Source organism: Arabidopsis thaliana, chromosome 5 (assembly GCF_000001735.4).
Source record: "Arabidopsis thaliana chromosome 5, partial sequence".
Taxonomy (NCBI): Eukaryota; Viridiplantae; Streptophyta; class Magnoliopsida; order Brassicales; family Brassicaceae; genus Arabidopsis; species Arabidopsis thaliana.
The window spans coordinates 8,653,794-8,671,385 of NC_003076.8; the positions used below are offsets into that span (position 1 = coordinate 8,653,794).

The window sequence follows — 17,592 nt, forward strand, 5'->3', positions numbered from 1 at the left end:
TAATTCAGTATGAACTAGTAATTGAAAAATATGAGAAATCATCTTAGATTCTTTTATTAAAGAAATCATATTAGATTTTTTTTATCAAAGAAATCATCTAACATTTTTTTTTTTTGCCAACCGATTTATTAATCATCTAAGATTCTTTCTAAGAAAATATAAACTTTTTGGAAAAGTTAATGATTAAAATGCTACGGACGGTATTAGAAAATAATAAGAATTAAAAAGATTTTCGATTAATTGTATTTATTGTAAGAGCTTTATAGATTTCATACTAATATTTTTTAATTCATATAAAGTTTTCAAATATAGTTTTACTATGCATTTTCTTTAATCCTTTTAATTTCTTAGATAAAAAGACAAAATGTAAAATAAACATAACAGTTTTATGATGTTAAACTATTTTCATACGTAGATATCCAGGCTTTTCTAAAACTGGTTTATGTAATTTATTTTTTCTTTCTCTTTTTCCTTAAATAGTAGTATTACATTTTATTACGTGAATTTCTTCAAATTATGAGTATTTAGGTTTTTTAATCGAATCAAAACGGATCTAACGGATAATTTACCTATAAACATTTGTTATATTGAGTCAAAACAATATACTATTTCCCTTCTTAATTGCTAGCTTGACCTTCTTAATGGTTTCTCACTATAACATTTTTTACACAATGATAAAAGATCTATGACTATGGTTAGGGATATTATTTAGTTTAATAAAAGAATTTTGAAAGGAGAATTTGTGTATAGGCATTTGGTTGGAGTAGGACCGAAGGAAGGTCGTTGGAGTTGGACATGTATTGGGGCCAACATCAGATGGGTAAGTAGTTAGGTTGTGCCAAAGTGGAACCCCCTCACTGATTGACTTCTATCTTTATTAGTAGATGGTGGCATAAAGTGGAAGACATATTAAATTGATTACAATTGATGGATGTCTACTATTTCTTTGGTTAATAACAATGAATCAGAATATATATTAATTTGTAGTTTTGTATTAATGAACTAGATATTCACCTTGGAAATAACATGCTACGAAAAACGTTTCATCTATATCACAAGAATGATTGAAACTGCAAAATCGTTTAACAATCGTCGAACAAATAAACCAAAGAGTATTTTGCTTGCTCTCTCTATACTATTTTCTAAATTCAGAATCCATTTTGTTGTTATTGGATATAGTTACTCTATTATATTGCATCTGTTATACGTCATTGTCCCTTGGTCTGACACCACACCACCTTCCCCCACACTCATCGGTTAGAATCTAGGATAGCACCAAAATTTTGTGGACCGTTTCAATATAGTTTTGTTCAGACTAGACGGAAGTGCTTTTGTTTTTATTTAGCGGTTTTTGGCAAGAGACATTAAGAGTTTCGTTTGTTTGAGTCGAGTCCATATGACCATAAAAGAAGATCAAGCTCACGAATCAAATCCTTAAACCGATTATACTTTTTTGTAAATGATACAACTAACCGCAACCGGGCTCACAACAATATGATGAAATCGGATCGGACTAGACTTGGACACTAAAAGGTCAGGACCGATCGAATCCGTGTGACCCTATTCCTTGAATTCAATTTTCTCTGGATGTTATTATGAGTTATGACCTTTTCCAGATTAGACAATTAATTTTAGATATTTTGATCCTATAGGATTAGTATACATAGAGTTGATTTGTGGGTTTTGTTTTAGAGTACGAGTAATATCGTTGTTAATTTGGCTTAAAATAACCTTATTATTCGGATAGAGTTTGGTGACCCAGTGGTATTGTTGGTTCAGATTCCATCCATTTCAGCTCGACCTGCATAGTACTTTCCTTGCACCCAAGGCTAAATAATGCATGATTCATAGGACCTACTACAAACATTATCTTTCTCTTTTTGTTTTTATATAAGTATTTCTAGTCTATACATTTCACCTTTTAATTTGTGATATATGCCCATGCGTCCATGCAAAGGTTATGAATTCTGTGACACCAATATTAAATATTTACATGATTGGGTTCACTTTTGAGTCATCAATAATTTTAAACTGGTATCAAGATTTGATGTTTGGTTTGTACATTTATCAGTTCGCGTAAGAGATATTTAGTTCCCACTTTTTTTTACCTTAGATATCATTAACGCTTTTTGGCCAACAAAAAAAAAAGGAAGATATTATTAACGCTTTTGTAATTTTATACTTAACATACGATATATGAAACCTTACGTCAAATATGGAATTCTATGTTCTTTAAGTACAAATTTCTGTTTTTAGTAGAATTTTACTACACAAAATATAATTATTTTATGTTTATCCGTGCTATTACAAGTTGTTTGTATCGCTGAAGGCAAAACAAAACAAACAAAAAAACATTTTTAGCGGTATATTAGTTTACAATTTCAAATGGTCGGCTGTTAAATTTTTGATATTATAATATAGACTTTTAATTATTTTACTTTTGTGGTAATTTGAATATTTTTTCCAAATTATAATCCTTTTGAATAATCGAGCTGTTGGAAGAAAATGAAAACAAAGTATATAAAAATATCTCTACGGAAAATATCAATGACTAATATTGAACAAAATACTTTTTGTTAAAGGTAATACATATCTCACGTTTCCTGAATGTTTGCATTACGCAACATTAATATACAACGACAACTAAAACTACGCTTTTGGAAAAATCAGAATGCAATGACTCGTCGAAGTTTCAGAATGTTTCTTCCTGTAATTATTTAGAATAATGCGGTTTTAGAACTTTAATTAACAATTTTGTCCTGTCTTAGTCCTTAGTAATCATTTTACTCTTTAAATTATTTTGTGCCTTTGGAAATCGAGAAAAGGTTGATCGTTTCGGAGTCTATACGACACGAACACGTGCCCTGTTCTTCTCAAAGCTCCAATTATGTTACAAGTTTTGTCCGTTACTTTTTCTTTTATCACGCAAGCAACGTTACCGTGTCCACTTGTCAAACAGTTATATGTCACTAATCTCTTGCTAAACCTGACAAATTATCTTCCAAGATAGTTTATTTGCGACCATCCTATATTAATAATTTCTTAAGAGAAAATTTGTTTCTAAGTAGTTCTTGTTATTAACGTTAATACATGTTCCAATTCCTAGAGAGATAATTGGTATATTCGGAAGATAGAAGAGATAGTGTAAGGTTTTGTACTGTTTATTTATACGTGGACTGTGGTATGGATGTGAGATATGAGTACAAAGATGACAATTTTCATTAGCGAATATCTATTAGCAAACTTCTATTACTCCATTATTTCTACTAGATGTGATAAAATGGTATTTATAGAAAATATCTTATCCTAATTTGTAGATATACTTGTTGGATAATTGGTTTGGATCGTCCGTAAAACTATAGACGATCCATTATATTACTTTTTAGGCGGATATAATATAAAATTAACAATTTTTGTTCTAGTGAAATAGTCCATGTAACCCGGTATAGTTGTCGAAAAAAGAATGGTTGGCATCGAAATATGTTTTTAAGCGATTATAATTAATGGTTGATCAGCGAAACATAAAGTATCATCCTACATACTTGAGCATGTTTAGTAAAAGGGATGATGGCTCCAGGGCTCCCGGAACTAAAACACCTACAATACTCATGTAAAAAGTGATTAACATCTTTTAAAACTTTTTCGAATACGACATAATACACTGATCTCATAAACCGTTTTTATCAGTTCGATCCAAGAATCTACCGTTTTCCTAACATCAACGAGATATGGCCATAAGTCGGATTCTAACAAATTCATCATCATGGCGCATAAGGCGAAACTATATCTACTTTTAGTAAATAATCTAAATGATTAAAATAAGTTGCTCAAAGAGAATAAAATAAACCTCAACTTCTATATACACAATATACAAAAACTTCCTTGAATCTAACAACTGATTAACAAAAATACACAGTTTAATTTACATAACTATCATTACATTCTCTTAGCAGTCACTACCAGAATTTTCATCACTAACATAATTACCATTACTCTTAACAATATTATTATTATGATTATCACCGTGCCACGACCACACTATCTCCTCCAACGCTGGCCGGACATGTTCTTCATACAACCTATTATACTCCAAAGTATCTCCCGCCGACTTACACAACTCAACGACGGCGACTTCCGGCGCAACCTCGAAAACCTCAGCAGTCACCGCGATCTGTCCTTTCCTCCCTTCCGTTTTCCCAAACAACTTCACCTTAAAGTCTTTAGTCCTCTTCACCTTCATATTCATCTCTTTCCCTATCCCTTCAAGCTTCCCCATTATCTCCGACGCCGACCACCGTGACGTAAACATAGATCTCAGCTTCCTCTTACTCTCGAACAAACTTGATAGATCAAATCCTGATGACATAGAAGAGATGAATTCAAACGCGTTAAAGAACTTCGGCGAGACCGGTGTTGTTGTTGTTGTTGCTGTTGTTGCTGTTGTTGTTGGTGTTTCGTCTTCTACGTTTTGGATCTCGAGCTCATCGATCTTGAACTCGATCGGAGAGTTGATGTTTTTACGAAACCACGGTGTTCGCATAATCGCCGGTATCGAGATCCGTTTGTTAGGATCAACAACTAAAAGCTTTGAAATCAACCTCTTGGACTCCGGTGAAAACCACGGCGGATACTCAAACTCCGATTTGAAGATCTTCCGATACATTTTCATTAGGTTCTCATCTTGAAACGGTAAGAATCCAGCGAGAAGCACGTACAAGATAATACCACACGACCAAATATCACCTTTAGCTCCGTCGTAACCTTTCTTCCTCAAAACCTCCGGTGCAACATACGCCGGAGTTCCACACTGAGTATGAAGCAAACCGTCTTGTAAAATCTGTTCCGGTAAAGCAGAGAGACCAAAATCTGAAACCTTAAGATCTCCGTTCTCGTCAACTAAGAGATTCTCCGGTTTTAGATCTCGGTGAGAAACGCCTCTACTATGACAAAAATCAACGGCTGAGATTAATTGTTGGAAATACTTACGAGCAGAGTCTTCTTTAAGCTTTCCTTTAACGATCTTGGAGAAAAGTTCACCGCCTTTAACGTATTCCATGATAAAGAAGATCTTTGTTTTTGTAGCCATGACTTCTTTTAACTCAACGATGTTTGGATGACGAACAAGTCTCATGATTGAGATCTCTCGTTTGATTTGTTCCATCATACCTTCACGTTTGACTTGATCTTTGTTGATGATTTTGATTGCAACGCTTTCTCCGGTTGTTATCTCTTTGCCGTAATAAACTTTTCCGAATGTTCCTTTGCCTAGTAACCTTCCCATCTCGTATTTCGCGAAGAGAACACGAAGTTGTTGTTGCTCTTCCTCCATTGTAGGGGCCGATTGGTAACGACTGTCTGGGTGAAAAACGGATGAGTGATTTAAGAGAGGGTAAAGTTTAAGTTTGGATCCCATGTGTATATACAGAAGTAGAATGAGTCCATATTCAGTATATGGAATATGAGATAGATTGGTGATGAATGATGAAGAAGAAGGTGGTTTAGTTTTATAAGAAATGAAGCAAAGGACTTGAGAGGGGATGTATGAGGCGGCCACTTGTAAATATATTATGTGGGTTAATTAAGAGATACTTAAGAAGAAAGAGACTCTTATTATCAATGCTGCGGTTTTAGAGATGCAAGTTTTTATACTATGGGTTATTTTTCTCTCTATACAATATGTATTTACATAAGTCTTTTTTAAATAGTAAATATACTTATTATATTAACATATATTTAATGTCCCTCTTTCCGTTACACTTTTCAGCATTGAATTTTTAAGTTTATAGTATTAAATAAAAATTAATGTAAATAACCAAACTATTTTATATAGAAATGTTAATAATAATTGTAACTTACCATTTATTGGTGTAAGGAAATTTGTTACCGTCCAATAATAATGGCAGGCTAATGTGGGTGGGCAAATGATGCAATCCTCTAGAGCCTACCTTAATTTTGATTAATTTTTGATTTAAGAAAATATCATTTTTAATAAGAGTTGTATAGATTTAATGAAACAAATATGTTATTAAGGGTCCAAGTTTTTAATTCATTTGTAATAATAGTCCAAAGATTTTGGTGAAAGAGATTAGTGTTGTTGACTGAAATATCGAATATAAATAAGTGATGATGACGCAATGGTAGTATTTGTTTGTAGCTATCGTTGGAGAAGATATTTCTAGCGGAATTTTTGTCATTAGCTCCAAGTATCAAAAAAGAAAATACTAATGACACAAATAGTGAGTATACTTATACATGCATCTATATATTAAAGTTTTTATGTCGACGAGAAAGGACACGATGTGGAAGTCAATTTCGTCATGTTGTTTTGGATCTTTGTTTTTTGAGGCTAAACTATAGCTAATTAATACTAAACACGATTACTGTATATACACGTAGAAATCCTTAAATGTTGAGCTGGTTTATTTATTTCACTAATATCATTTTGTTAAACGTACAATTTTTATTCCAATCGAGTAAGCTTTTTCCTTTAAGTTGTTTGGAATTTTGTTTGACATGAAATCAGTAAAAAAATAATCAAAGTATTTGGTATTTATACAAAGGCCTAGTAACAATATAAACAACTTACAAAATCAAATCTATTTATAGAACGATCTTAAAATATCAAGATACTAAAACTTTGGGAAAAATACAAAACAATTACAAACTTTAAGCTTAGGAAGGTTGTTAAATAAAAGAATTTGTTAGAGTTTCTAAATAATTTAACTATTTAAGGGTCTATTGGATTAAGGATTTTGATTATTTTGGTGGATTTTAAAATTAGTGGGCTTTTAATAAATATCAAATATATTCTAATGATTATAAAAAGGCTTGAGATTCAGTGGGCTCTTATGATTTTTTTAAAATGCTGCTAAGGAGAATTTTCGTATCAAAAGTTAGATACCTCTAGGCCCATAGTTTTGACGAAGACAACAACTGTGAAAGAAAAGTGTTACCTCCAAAATTGTTCTACTACCTCACAGAACATAATGTGTAAGATTAACGTCAATGATTTTTTTTATTTTTTTGTCATCTACGTCAATAATTTGTTAATAAGAGATTAGAGATCCAACTACTAGGATATAAAATTTTAAATAGTAAATGCAATAATAATAGTAGAAAGATCGAACAAGAGATCAAAGTGAGAATCAGAGCTTAACCGGAGATTAAGAGAGACATGAGAACAACGAATGGTCAAGATGAATAATGGAGACTACCATGAAGAGATCAATACGATAGAATCCGACGATAACGAGGCATGAATGAGGCTTTTTTTTTGTTTTTTTACGTTGATGTTGTATATATGGGAGATTTCATATTTTTAATTTGTTTGAAGTCACTCCAAATTTCATGTTTAACAAAAAATAGTAATAATATATGAAGTTTCATAAAATCCTTTTTCATTAGATTTTTCCCCCAAATTGCTATATTCCTATTAGCATCACATTTTCTATGAATTTTCATATAATTAATCGTATAACGAGATATTTCAAATTATTTTTCAAAAGTTTCAAGTTCACTAATTACACATTTGAGAAGATATTATTGATGATTTGGAAGTCCTTCAAGGCTTTAACAAAAAAAGATGATTAGTGATTTAATTTGGGCTACTGTCACGGATGTGTTACTATCCGAATTCGAACTCGTGTATATTACATGACAAAGAAAAACACATTTAAAAATCATCGATTAAATAACATGAAAACATATATACACTCTTCAATTTTTTTCTAAATTTTAGATTTTGGTGGAAAATTTGTAGAAAAACCTAATAAGTAGATCTAAAATCGAAAGTTCAACACTAACAACATTTATATTGTTGATTGTTCATAATAATTTATAATAAAACTAAATCAAAAATATTTATAGTGATAATATAATATAATATATTTGGAACAAATATAATATCTAAAGCATCAAGTTTCACACTAACCACATTTATATTGTTGATTGTTTATCACACACCGTAGATTTGCTGCCACGAGTCAAATCCACAATCCTTTTCGCAAGCGTTTGACCCAGACTTTTGATACTCGTTTAATTATAAACACACAAATATCAAAATAACATATCACCTTATCTTGAAAATTGTGGCATTATATTCTTTTGTGTGGACAAGAATAATATGCTTAATTAAATAAACTTATAATGAAAGACTTCCATGCCACCACATCCTTGAAGCTTATGTAATTGAAATGTCGTGAAATGATGTATAAATAATTAAATATGAAATCGTCACAATTATTGCTCAAAAAAAGAAGAAATCGTCACAATTATATATCCCACACAACAAAGTCCAAAAAGAAAGAAGTTATCAACAACAAAAAAAGAAAAAAAAAAGTCCCACAAACACAAAGTGTAATATCTAAAAATCCATATCTCCATCTCTCCCCTCTATCTATCGCTCCCTCTCTCTAATTCTTCGGACACAAAGCATAAGACTTGAAGGTAATCCTACAGAAATATCAAATATTACATATTCTCAATTATTATTTTTTAAACACAAAGTGTTCTTTACTTGTTCGAATGTTGCATGTCTCTTGACCGTGAAAAGAAATTTAGGATTCTTCATTACGACAGAGTGATGATTTTTTTTGTTTTGCCAAAAACGACAGAGTGATGATGCTTTGGTGGTTTTATTTTATGGGGTTCTATATTTTTCATCTATTGGTGATTGATTACAAAAACTTTTAAGACTTTAGATAATATATTTTTGTTGAGTCTTTAAAATCCAATTTTCTTGAATCAAACTTAACACATTCATAGCCCTAAAAAATCTTCTAAAATTTCTCGTGGCCCATGTGTTTGGTTTAGTAGTTTTTTTCCTTTTTAAAGTCAAAATTACTGGAACAAACATTTTAACATCAGAATTTATTGTCACACTCATAACTAATGAACACCACACTTTTTTTTTGGGGTTAAATGATCCACTAAGCTTGCTAGTTATAAACTTATAGTATTTCTTTTAGGATTGTAAAATATAAATTGTTGCATTCGTCTTCTTTTCAACCATAAACTAATTTGCTTTGTATAAACTTATCCTTTTGTGTAGGAAGCAAAATGAGTTTGTGGTATATCATTGTTGCATTCGTCTTCTTTTCAACTATAATCATTGTAAGGAACACTAGAAAGACAAAGAAGAATCTACCTCCCGGACCCCCAAGACTTCCTATTATTGGAAACTTGCACCAATTGGGATCTAAACCTCATAGTTCAATGTTCAAATTATCCGAAAAATATGGACCTCTAATGGCTCTAAGGTTTGGAAGTGTGTCTACTGTTGTGGCTTCTACACCAGAGACAGTAAAGGAAGTTTTAAAAACATTTGACGCAGAATGTTGTTCGCGGCCTTATATGACTTATCCTGCAAGACTTACATACAATTTAAAAGATATTGGCTTTTGTCCCTACACCAAATATTGGAGGGAGGTACGAAAGATGACAGTTGTTGAACTCTACACTGCAAAAAGGGTACAATCATTTCAACATACAAGAAAAGAAGAAGTTGCATCACTCGTTGATTTCATCACACAAGCTGCGTCATTGGAGAAACCGGTTAACTTGAACACGAAGTTAATGAAACTATCAGGAAGTGTGATTTGTAGAGTTGTATTTGGTATCAATCTTAAAGGAAGTAAACTTGAGAATCTTTATGAGGAAGTTATTCAAGGAACCATGGAGGTGGTGGGGAGTTTTGCAGCAGCAGATTACTTCCCGATCATTGGTAGAATCATCGATAGGATCACAGGGTTACATAGCAAATGTGAGAAGATTTTCAAGGCAATGGATGCATTTTTTGATCAATCTATAAAGCATCATCTAGAAGATGAGAGTATTAAGGATGATATCATTGACTTGCTCCTCAAGATGGAAAGGGGAGAGATTGAACTTGGGGAGTTTCAACTTACTCGAGACAACACCAAAGGAATTCTTTTCGTAAGTAATATGAACCTCTCACTTTGTAATATACTTTCATTCTTCACATGTTGCATAAATTTTAAAAATATGTACTCTTTGATTATTACAGAATATTCTTAACGCTGGAATAGACACTTCTGCACAAGTTATGACATGGGTGATGACATATTTGATTTCAAACCCAAGAGTTATGAAGAAAGCGCAAGCCGAGGTGAGAGAAGTTATAAAAAACAAAGACGATATCATTGAGGAAGATATAGAACGACTCGAATATCTGAAAATGGTAGTTAAAGAAACGTTTAGGGTATTACCGCTCGTTCCACTTCTAATTCCAAGAGAGGCTTCAAAAGATGTAAAGATTGGAGGTTATGACATTCCAAAGAAAACATGGATCCATGTCAACATATGGGCTATTCATAGGAATCCAAACGTTTGGAAAGATCCAGAAGCTTTCATCCCCGAGAGGTTTATGGATAACCAGATTGATTATAAGGGTTTGAACTTTGAGTTTTTGCCGTTTGGTAGCGGAAGGAGAATGTGCCCTGGTATAGGGATGGGTATGGCTTTGGTACACTTGACTCTTATCAATCTTCTTTACCGATTTGATTGGAAGCTTCCGGAAGGAATGGAGGTAGAAGATGTTGATCTTGAAGAATCATATGGACTTGTCTGTCCTAAGAAAGTTCCACTTCAGCTTATCCCGGTCCTTACCCAATGGAGTTGATTTTATATTTTCATAGTTCTAAATGTAACCCTTAAGAAGTATCCTAAAGTTCTTATCCTTATCACTAGATGAGTATCCACGCTATGTTGCGTTTGTTTTTAATATTCGTTTTTCTAAATTTCATATTTATGGAATTATGTGTAGACATTAGATTATTAAAGACTTATGTTGAGAAAGTTAACTACAATGCTACCATATGAAATGAACATTAAAAAATAGCTGAAAGAAGTAATGTAAAACGGTTTTTTGAAGTGTTATGTGTCTTTACATTTAGCATGATGTACGTATCTTATGTTTTTTTTGGATTGAGGAGAGGCATTATCATAGTTCGATTATGCAATGTAGCATTGGGAGATTTTCAAAACTGCCGATATAGAAGCCACTACTTCATTTTACTGTTTCGTGCAAAAACAAGTACATTCCCAGATGTCGTTTACACTCTAGCTACTGTATGATATCTTGATAATCATCAATTGTCGATTTACAAATGAGCAATATAATATGCACGAGACACAACAATGGTTGATGACTAAACTTCAGAGAACTTTGAATCCACTTGTAGTTGTAGAGTATATTTGCATATTCAGGAACTTATATATATATATATATATATATATATATATATATATATATATGTATAAACTAAGGAAATACTACATAAATATATTTTCTTTTTGAGTTTAACTACATGAATAAGTAAAATATTTACAAAACATACCTGGAGTTATTCTACAATGGCCAGTAAAAAACATTAAAAAAAAACTTACACAAATCCAATATATTTATAGAAATATCTTATTCATAAAATATCATAAAAAGAATAGCTTAAAAGATACTAATAGAAAAACATTTCAAACTTTAAGTTTATGAAGTTTTTTATTTATAATTAGTTAGTGTTTCTAAATAAAAAAAATGTTGAAAAAACATAAACTTTCATATTTGGAACGAAACAAACATAAAATTTAAAATGCCATGTCAAAAGCAATTGTTTTTATTGTTTTAAATTTGAAAATTCATGTTGTTTTGGATATTATTTTTTCATTTCTAAATCATTCAAGGAGTGTATTTGATTATTTTGGTGGATTTTAGAATTGGTCTGCTTTTCAGTGAATTTCAAAGATATTCTAATGATTGTTAACAAAAGGCTTTTCGATTGAGTGTGGTTTTATAAACTGCTAAGGAGAATTTTGGTATCAAAGTTAGATACCCCTACACGGCTAGTGATGAAGAAGACAACACTAAGAAAACCCTGTGAATTGTGAAAAAGATTTGTTACCTGCATTATTGTTCCATCACTATCTCACAACATAAAATGTGTAAGAATAATAACAAAACGTCTTGCGTCTCCAATCTCCAAAGCTAACCAAAAAAAACAATCAGAAGAAGAGGAGGAAAGAGGAGTAGAGACGCCAATAGATCTCACGGACTCTCACCTATTGTTAAAATAACGCCAATAATTTGTTAGTACGAGATCTAGTAATAGTAGTTTTATTTAAATACAAAACCCTGTGAAAGAGATTTGTTAACTTCAAAATTGTACTTTTATTTAAATACTAAACTGCAGTAATAGTGGAAAGACTGAACAAGAGATCAAAGTAAGAATCAGAGCTTAAACGAGATTATGAGAAATATGAGAACATGAGACCTGCACGATTGAATGATGATGAGACATGAAAGGGTTTCGGTTCCTTTTTTTTTACATACCTTAAATGTTGTCTACTTTTTTTTTTTTTTTCACCAAATTCTTATATTAAAATTAAAAAGATACATGAAGATTAGTTTTCATCGGACAAACCCGAATAACAAACCCGAATAACAAGTTTGAAAATTGAAAAGTTGACCAAACATAACTCAAACATAGAGACACTAGCTGAAGTAAGTTTGATAGGAGACCATGAGACGTTTCGAAACTAACTAACACAAGCATGCCCATGAGAGAAATCGTAAACAACACAAAAACCTCGACTGGTAAGAAAATAGTCACCGTAACTAGTGACATTAAAACGAAATTCAAACCATCAAACGTGGTTCTAGGTTGGAAACAACGTGGATTTGCCTTAGACGCAGACATAGAGACGTCGGAGAAGTATTCGGTAAACAAGCTTCGCTGACGATGGGTGAGATCCAAATCAAAAAATGTGGTACTGAATCGGGAGTGAAATGGGCCTACAGGAGAAGTATCCGGCGTAAGCAGAGGGAACCCGGAAAAGTATTCGGTGAACTGTTGAGAGATGAAACGGGAAAAGGCAAAAGGTTGGCAAAGGGAGAGACAAATGTATCCCAAGACGATGAAGGCAGATGATGAGCGTTGCACAATATTAAGGCAGACCAAAATAATATGCGTACAACCCAATAATCTTAACGAGCCTTTACGAAATCTAGAAGTTCCCAAGATGGGACAAGCCCAATTTAAAGTCTTCTTCCAAAAATGTGAAGTGAGGATTTGACCTAATCCAAGCGAGGCCAAGAACAAGAGGCGGCGACAGTTGACGGAGGTGACAAGGTCATCGACCACAAAGATTAAGAGAGGGCAAAGATCACTAGAAAGAGGAGACGAGGAGACAACAACCATCAGCTTCACACATAAGAGTCGATTCTCGTGGCTGGGGAAGGAGAGGAGAACAGATTCAACAACGAAGTAGCCGCTGGTTCTTCCAATAGGAGGTGGAGCATGTCGGGCCGGTGGGCCAAAGATCTTCAGAAAAGAGATGCCACCAGATCTGCACTCGACGAGATGCAACAACGAGATGGAAAATGATGAGAGGCGGAAAGACGGGATACAAACTTGAAAATTTCGGGACAAAACGCGTTTGGATTCTTCGGGAGATGAGCAGAGAATCAAAAAGAAGACAACGTCCGACGCCGACGAGCCATAGCTACACCAGCGTCGAAAGACAGAAGTTTTTGAAGTGTTTCGAGAATAGCGTCTGGGAGAGTTTCAACTTTTATGGTTAATGGTCTTTTTTTTTATTATACCTCTTTTATAAGGTTTTTTAAAGATTTCTTTTTTAATAAGTTTTTTTTTGGTTTTAAAAGGTTTTAAAAGTTACCATAAAGATGACTAGGGGTCCAAACCTCCATAAGCCCGCATATACATCAAGGAGCATTTTTGAAAAAGATATTTTTATAAATATTTTATGGTAAAAGACGTTTTTGAAAAAAGTACCGTGAAAAGGCATTTCTCAAAATATTACAAACTTATAATCATTAAATAATTTCTTTTAGTATTTTAGTAAATTTTATTCATTGACTTTTAATAAATCCATGCCACCACATCAATGTGTTTGCTTTTTTTGATCGATTGATAAAGAAGACTCGGAAAAAACTCTTTTTTTTTGGATTTTCCATTTGCATAATTTTTAGATTATCCAATTAATATACAAATTATCTGCCATTTGGAATTATACTTATATTAATAACTATCGTCCAATTTTAAATTTCATTTGCTCTACAAACTTGAAAAAAAAAACTTGAATATATAACCCTAAAAGTAGAGTTCAAATGTGAGCATCCACATTAGTTATTTTTTTCAGTGTCTATTGATGATTATTTTTAAATATCAAAGAATAAAAAAGCAAAAGAAAGAAATATAGATGTCTTTAAAATGAAAATTATGTTTTTCTAGAACTATTTGAGACATCTATTTTTGAAATGTCTTTACTTTTAATATTATTTTATGTGAAAACATCTGAAAAGTTGTTAGAATGAGAATGGTCTAATATTTTCAACTGCACGCTTATGTAATTGAAACGTCACCACAGCGCCAAATGCTCTATAAATAATTAAATATGAAATCGTCACAACACAAAGCCACAACACAAAGCCACAAAACAATCTCTATCTTATCCATCTAATTTTCTTTGGTCATCACTATCTTATCCATCTCTCCCTCTCTAATTCATCAGGACAGAGCATAAGAATTGAAGGTAATCCTACGGATCTCGGCTTCTATGATGTTGCAATATTGTAGAAGAAACTCTTTAAATTCTCGAATACTTTAATTTTAACTATATGTGTTCTTAAACTAAGAATCAAAGTAAGTGATCAAATTCAAAATTGTACTCTTTTTTTTCTGTGTAGGTAGCAAAATGAGTTTGTGGTATATCATTGTTGCATTCGTCTTCTTTTCATCTATGATCATTGTAAGGATCATTAGAAAGACAAAGAAGAATCTACCACCCGGACCCCCAAGACTTCCTATAATTGGAAACTTGCACCAACTAGGATCAAAACCTCATCGTTCGATGTTCAAATTATCCGAAACATATGGACCTCTAATGTCCCTAAAGTTTGGAAGCGTGTCTACTGTGGTGGCATCTACACCAGAGACAGTGAAGGAAGTCTTAAAAACATTTGACGTAGAATGTTGTTCGCGACCAAATATGACCTATCCCGCAAGAGTTACGTACAATTTAAAAGATCTATGCTTTTCTCCTTATAGCAAATATTGGAGGGAGGTACGAAAGATGACAGTTGTTGAACTCTACACCGCAAAAAGGGTGCAATCATTTCAACATACAAGAAAAGAAGAAGTTGCAGCCCTCGTTGATTTCATCAAACAAGCTGCTTCATTGGAGAAACCAGTTAACTTGAACAAGAAGTTAATGAAACTATCAGGAAGTGTGATTTGTAGAGTTGCATTTGGTATCAATCTTCAAGGAAGTAAACTTGAGAATACTTATGAGGAAGTCATTCAAGGAACTGTGGAGTTGGTGGGGAGTTTTGCAGCAGCAGATTACTTTCCGGTTGTTGGTAGAATCATCGATAGGATCACAGGGTTACATAGCAAATGTGAGAAGCTTTTCAAGGCAATGGATGCATTTTTTGATCAATCTATAAAGCATCACCTAGAAGATGAGATTATTAAAGATGATATAATTGACTTGCTTCTCAAGATGGAAAGGGGAGAGACTACACTTGGGGAGTTTCAACTTACTCGCGACCACACCAAAGGAATTCTTGCCGTAAGTAATGTGAACCTCTCAATTTGTAACATACTTTCATTCTTCACATGTTGCATTAATTTTAAAAATACATACTGACTTTGATTATTACAGAATATTCTCAACGCTGGAATAGACACTTCTGCACAAGTTATGACATGGGTGATGACATATTTGATTTCAAACCCAAGAGTTTTGAAGAAAGCGCAGGCCGAGGTGAGAGAAGTGATAAAACACAAAGATGATATCATAGAAGAAGATATAGAACGACTCCAATATCTGAAAATGGTAATTAAAGAAACGTTTAGGATAAACCCACTTGTGCCACTTCTAATTCCAAGAGAGGCTTCAAAAGATGTAAAGATCGGAGGTTATAATATTCCAAAGAAAACATGGATCCATGTTAATATATGGGCTATTCATAGGAATCCAAACGTTTGGAAAGATCCAGAAGCTTTCATTCCCGAGAGGTTTATGGATAGCCAGATTGACTATAAAGGGTTGAACTTTGAGTTGTTGCCGTTTGGTAGCGGAAGGAGAATATGCCCTGGTATTGGAATGGGTATGGCCTTGGTTCACTTGACTCTTATCAATCTTCTTTATCGATTCGATTGGAAGCTTCCAGAAGGAATGAAGGTAGCAGATGTTGATCTTGAAGAATCATATGGACTTGTTTGTCCTAAGAAAATCCCACTTCAGCTTATCCCGGTCCTTACCCAATGGACTTGATGTTATTTTTTCATATTTCAAAATGTAACCCTTAGGAAGTATCTTAAAGTTCTTATCATTATTATATATGAATAAAGAAATTATTTGATGAATAATGCTCATTTTATTTGGTAACGTAACCTTAACTTTTAATAACCATTGCTAAAGTTAGTCTAACAAATTTAGAGATTTAATTACACAAAAGAGACTCTTATCAATCATTCGTTCCACATATTTTGTTCATTCCACTTATAATGTTGATCAGTTTTTTCTGCATTGCCCTTTCAGTTGTCACTATTTAAATCCCTACTCACAATCGTTTCGTAAACATTGGACCCCAGCTATTGATATGCTTGCTGGAAATTTTGGCATTACCTCTCATATTCAAATAAACATATACCTCATATTGAAAAAATTGGCATTATTAATTCGTTTGTGTGGACAAATATATTATGCTTTATTGCAAAGTAAACTTATCGTGAAGGAATTCTATCCAACCATCCTTTGAATAAACAAGGATTGATAAGACTCCAAAAACTATTACTATAATTTTGTGGTTGAGTGATAGAGATTCCCCTGTAACAAACAAGGATTGATAAAAGACCCGTGAAAACTCTCTTTTAAAAGAATTCACGTAAAATATATTTTATCAAACAGACAATAAATACTAGGATTTCAATATAAATATAATTGCCGACCAGGAAAATATGTGGTGGTTCATTTCTTTTGGACACCGCCACACCGGTCAATTTGATCAGTCATCTTATGAAGATTATTACATATGTGTTTGACGTAAGACGTACATTATAAAAGGGCAATTTGTATATAATAAATTATTAGTTTAATTTTCCAAAAAACACCACTAAAATATATTATTTCCAAAAGTAACAAAACTAAAACTAAACAATACCTTCAAAAATCAAAACTAAACCCTAAATCTTAAGCAACCATATCCCATAAAAACTATATTCTAAACTTCAAATTGAAATTTTACCATTGAACATCAATTTTGGTGTTTATGGTATTTTTGAAAAACATTTTTAGTGGTTTTTTAGAAAATCCTAAGAATATTGAATACCCAAGCAGGACAAAATAAAATAATTTGAGACAGCATGAGAAATGGAATCGTTGAGTTGGATACAGGTAGGAATCCGAAGAAATAATTATGTTTCAAAGACATGATATACTGCAAGAAAACATAGTAAATTTTTACCAATTTTCCTATGAAAATTTTGGTACGAAAAAAAAACCATATACCTACAACCTTTTTATGAATATTTTGATAGAAAAATGGTAAAAAAA

The 17,592-nt window shown here is 32.5% G+C and overlaps 3 protein-coding genes and 2 long non-coding RNA genes across 5 annotated transcripts; 3 read left to right on the plus strand and 2 right to left on the minus strand.

Moving 5' to 3' along the window:
* Positions 1-3,810: 3,810 nt before the first annotated feature.
* On the minus strand, positions 3,811-5,559 carry CIPK25 (CBL-interacting protein kinase 25). Its single transcript, NM_122420.2, has one exon. The coding sequence runs from the start codon at positions 5,411-5,413 to the stop codon at positions 3,947-3,949; it is 1,467 nt and encodes a 488-aa protein (NP_568466.1). The 5' UTR covers positions 5,414-5,559; the 3' UTR covers positions 3,811-3,946.
* Positions 5,560-6,966: 1,407 nt separating this feature from the next.
* On the minus strand, positions 6,967-7,422 carry AT5G03915. Its single transcript, NR_142716.1, has one exon. It is a non-coding gene; the product is annotated as an other RNA (long non-coding RNA).
* Positions 7,423-8,176: 754 nt separating this feature from the next.
* CYP71B11 (cytochrome p450, family 71, subfamily B, polypeptide 11) lies at positions 8,177-10,888 on the plus strand. Its single transcript, NM_122421.3, has 3 exons — positions 8,177-8,445; positions 9,050-9,933; positions 10,025-10,888. The coding sequence occupies exons 2-3, from the start codon at positions 9,058-9,060 to the stop codon at positions 10,637-10,639; spliced, it is 1,491 nt and encodes a 496-aa protein (NP_197894.1). The 5' UTR covers positions 8,177-8,445; positions 9,050-9,057; the 3' UTR covers positions 10,640-10,888.
* Positions 10,889-13,028: 2,140 nt separating this feature from the next.
* On the plus strand, positions 13,029-13,467 carry AT5G03925. The gene has a single exon (NR_142717.1). It is a non-coding gene; the product is annotated as an other RNA (long non-coding RNA).
* Positions 13,468-14,438: 971 nt separating this feature from the next.
* CYP71B12 (cytochrome P450, family 71, subfamily B, polypeptide 12) lies at positions 14,439-16,444 on the plus strand. Its single transcript, NM_122422.4, has 3 exons — positions 14,439-14,565; positions 14,720-15,603; positions 15,697-16,444. Exons 2-3 carry the CDS (start codon positions 14,728-14,730, stop codon positions 16,309-16,311), a joined length of 1,491 nt encoding a protein of 496 aa, NP_197895.1. The 5' UTR covers positions 14,439-14,565; positions 14,720-14,727; the 3' UTR covers positions 16,312-16,444.
* The last annotated feature ends 1,148 nt before the right edge of the window (positions 16,445-17,592 follow it).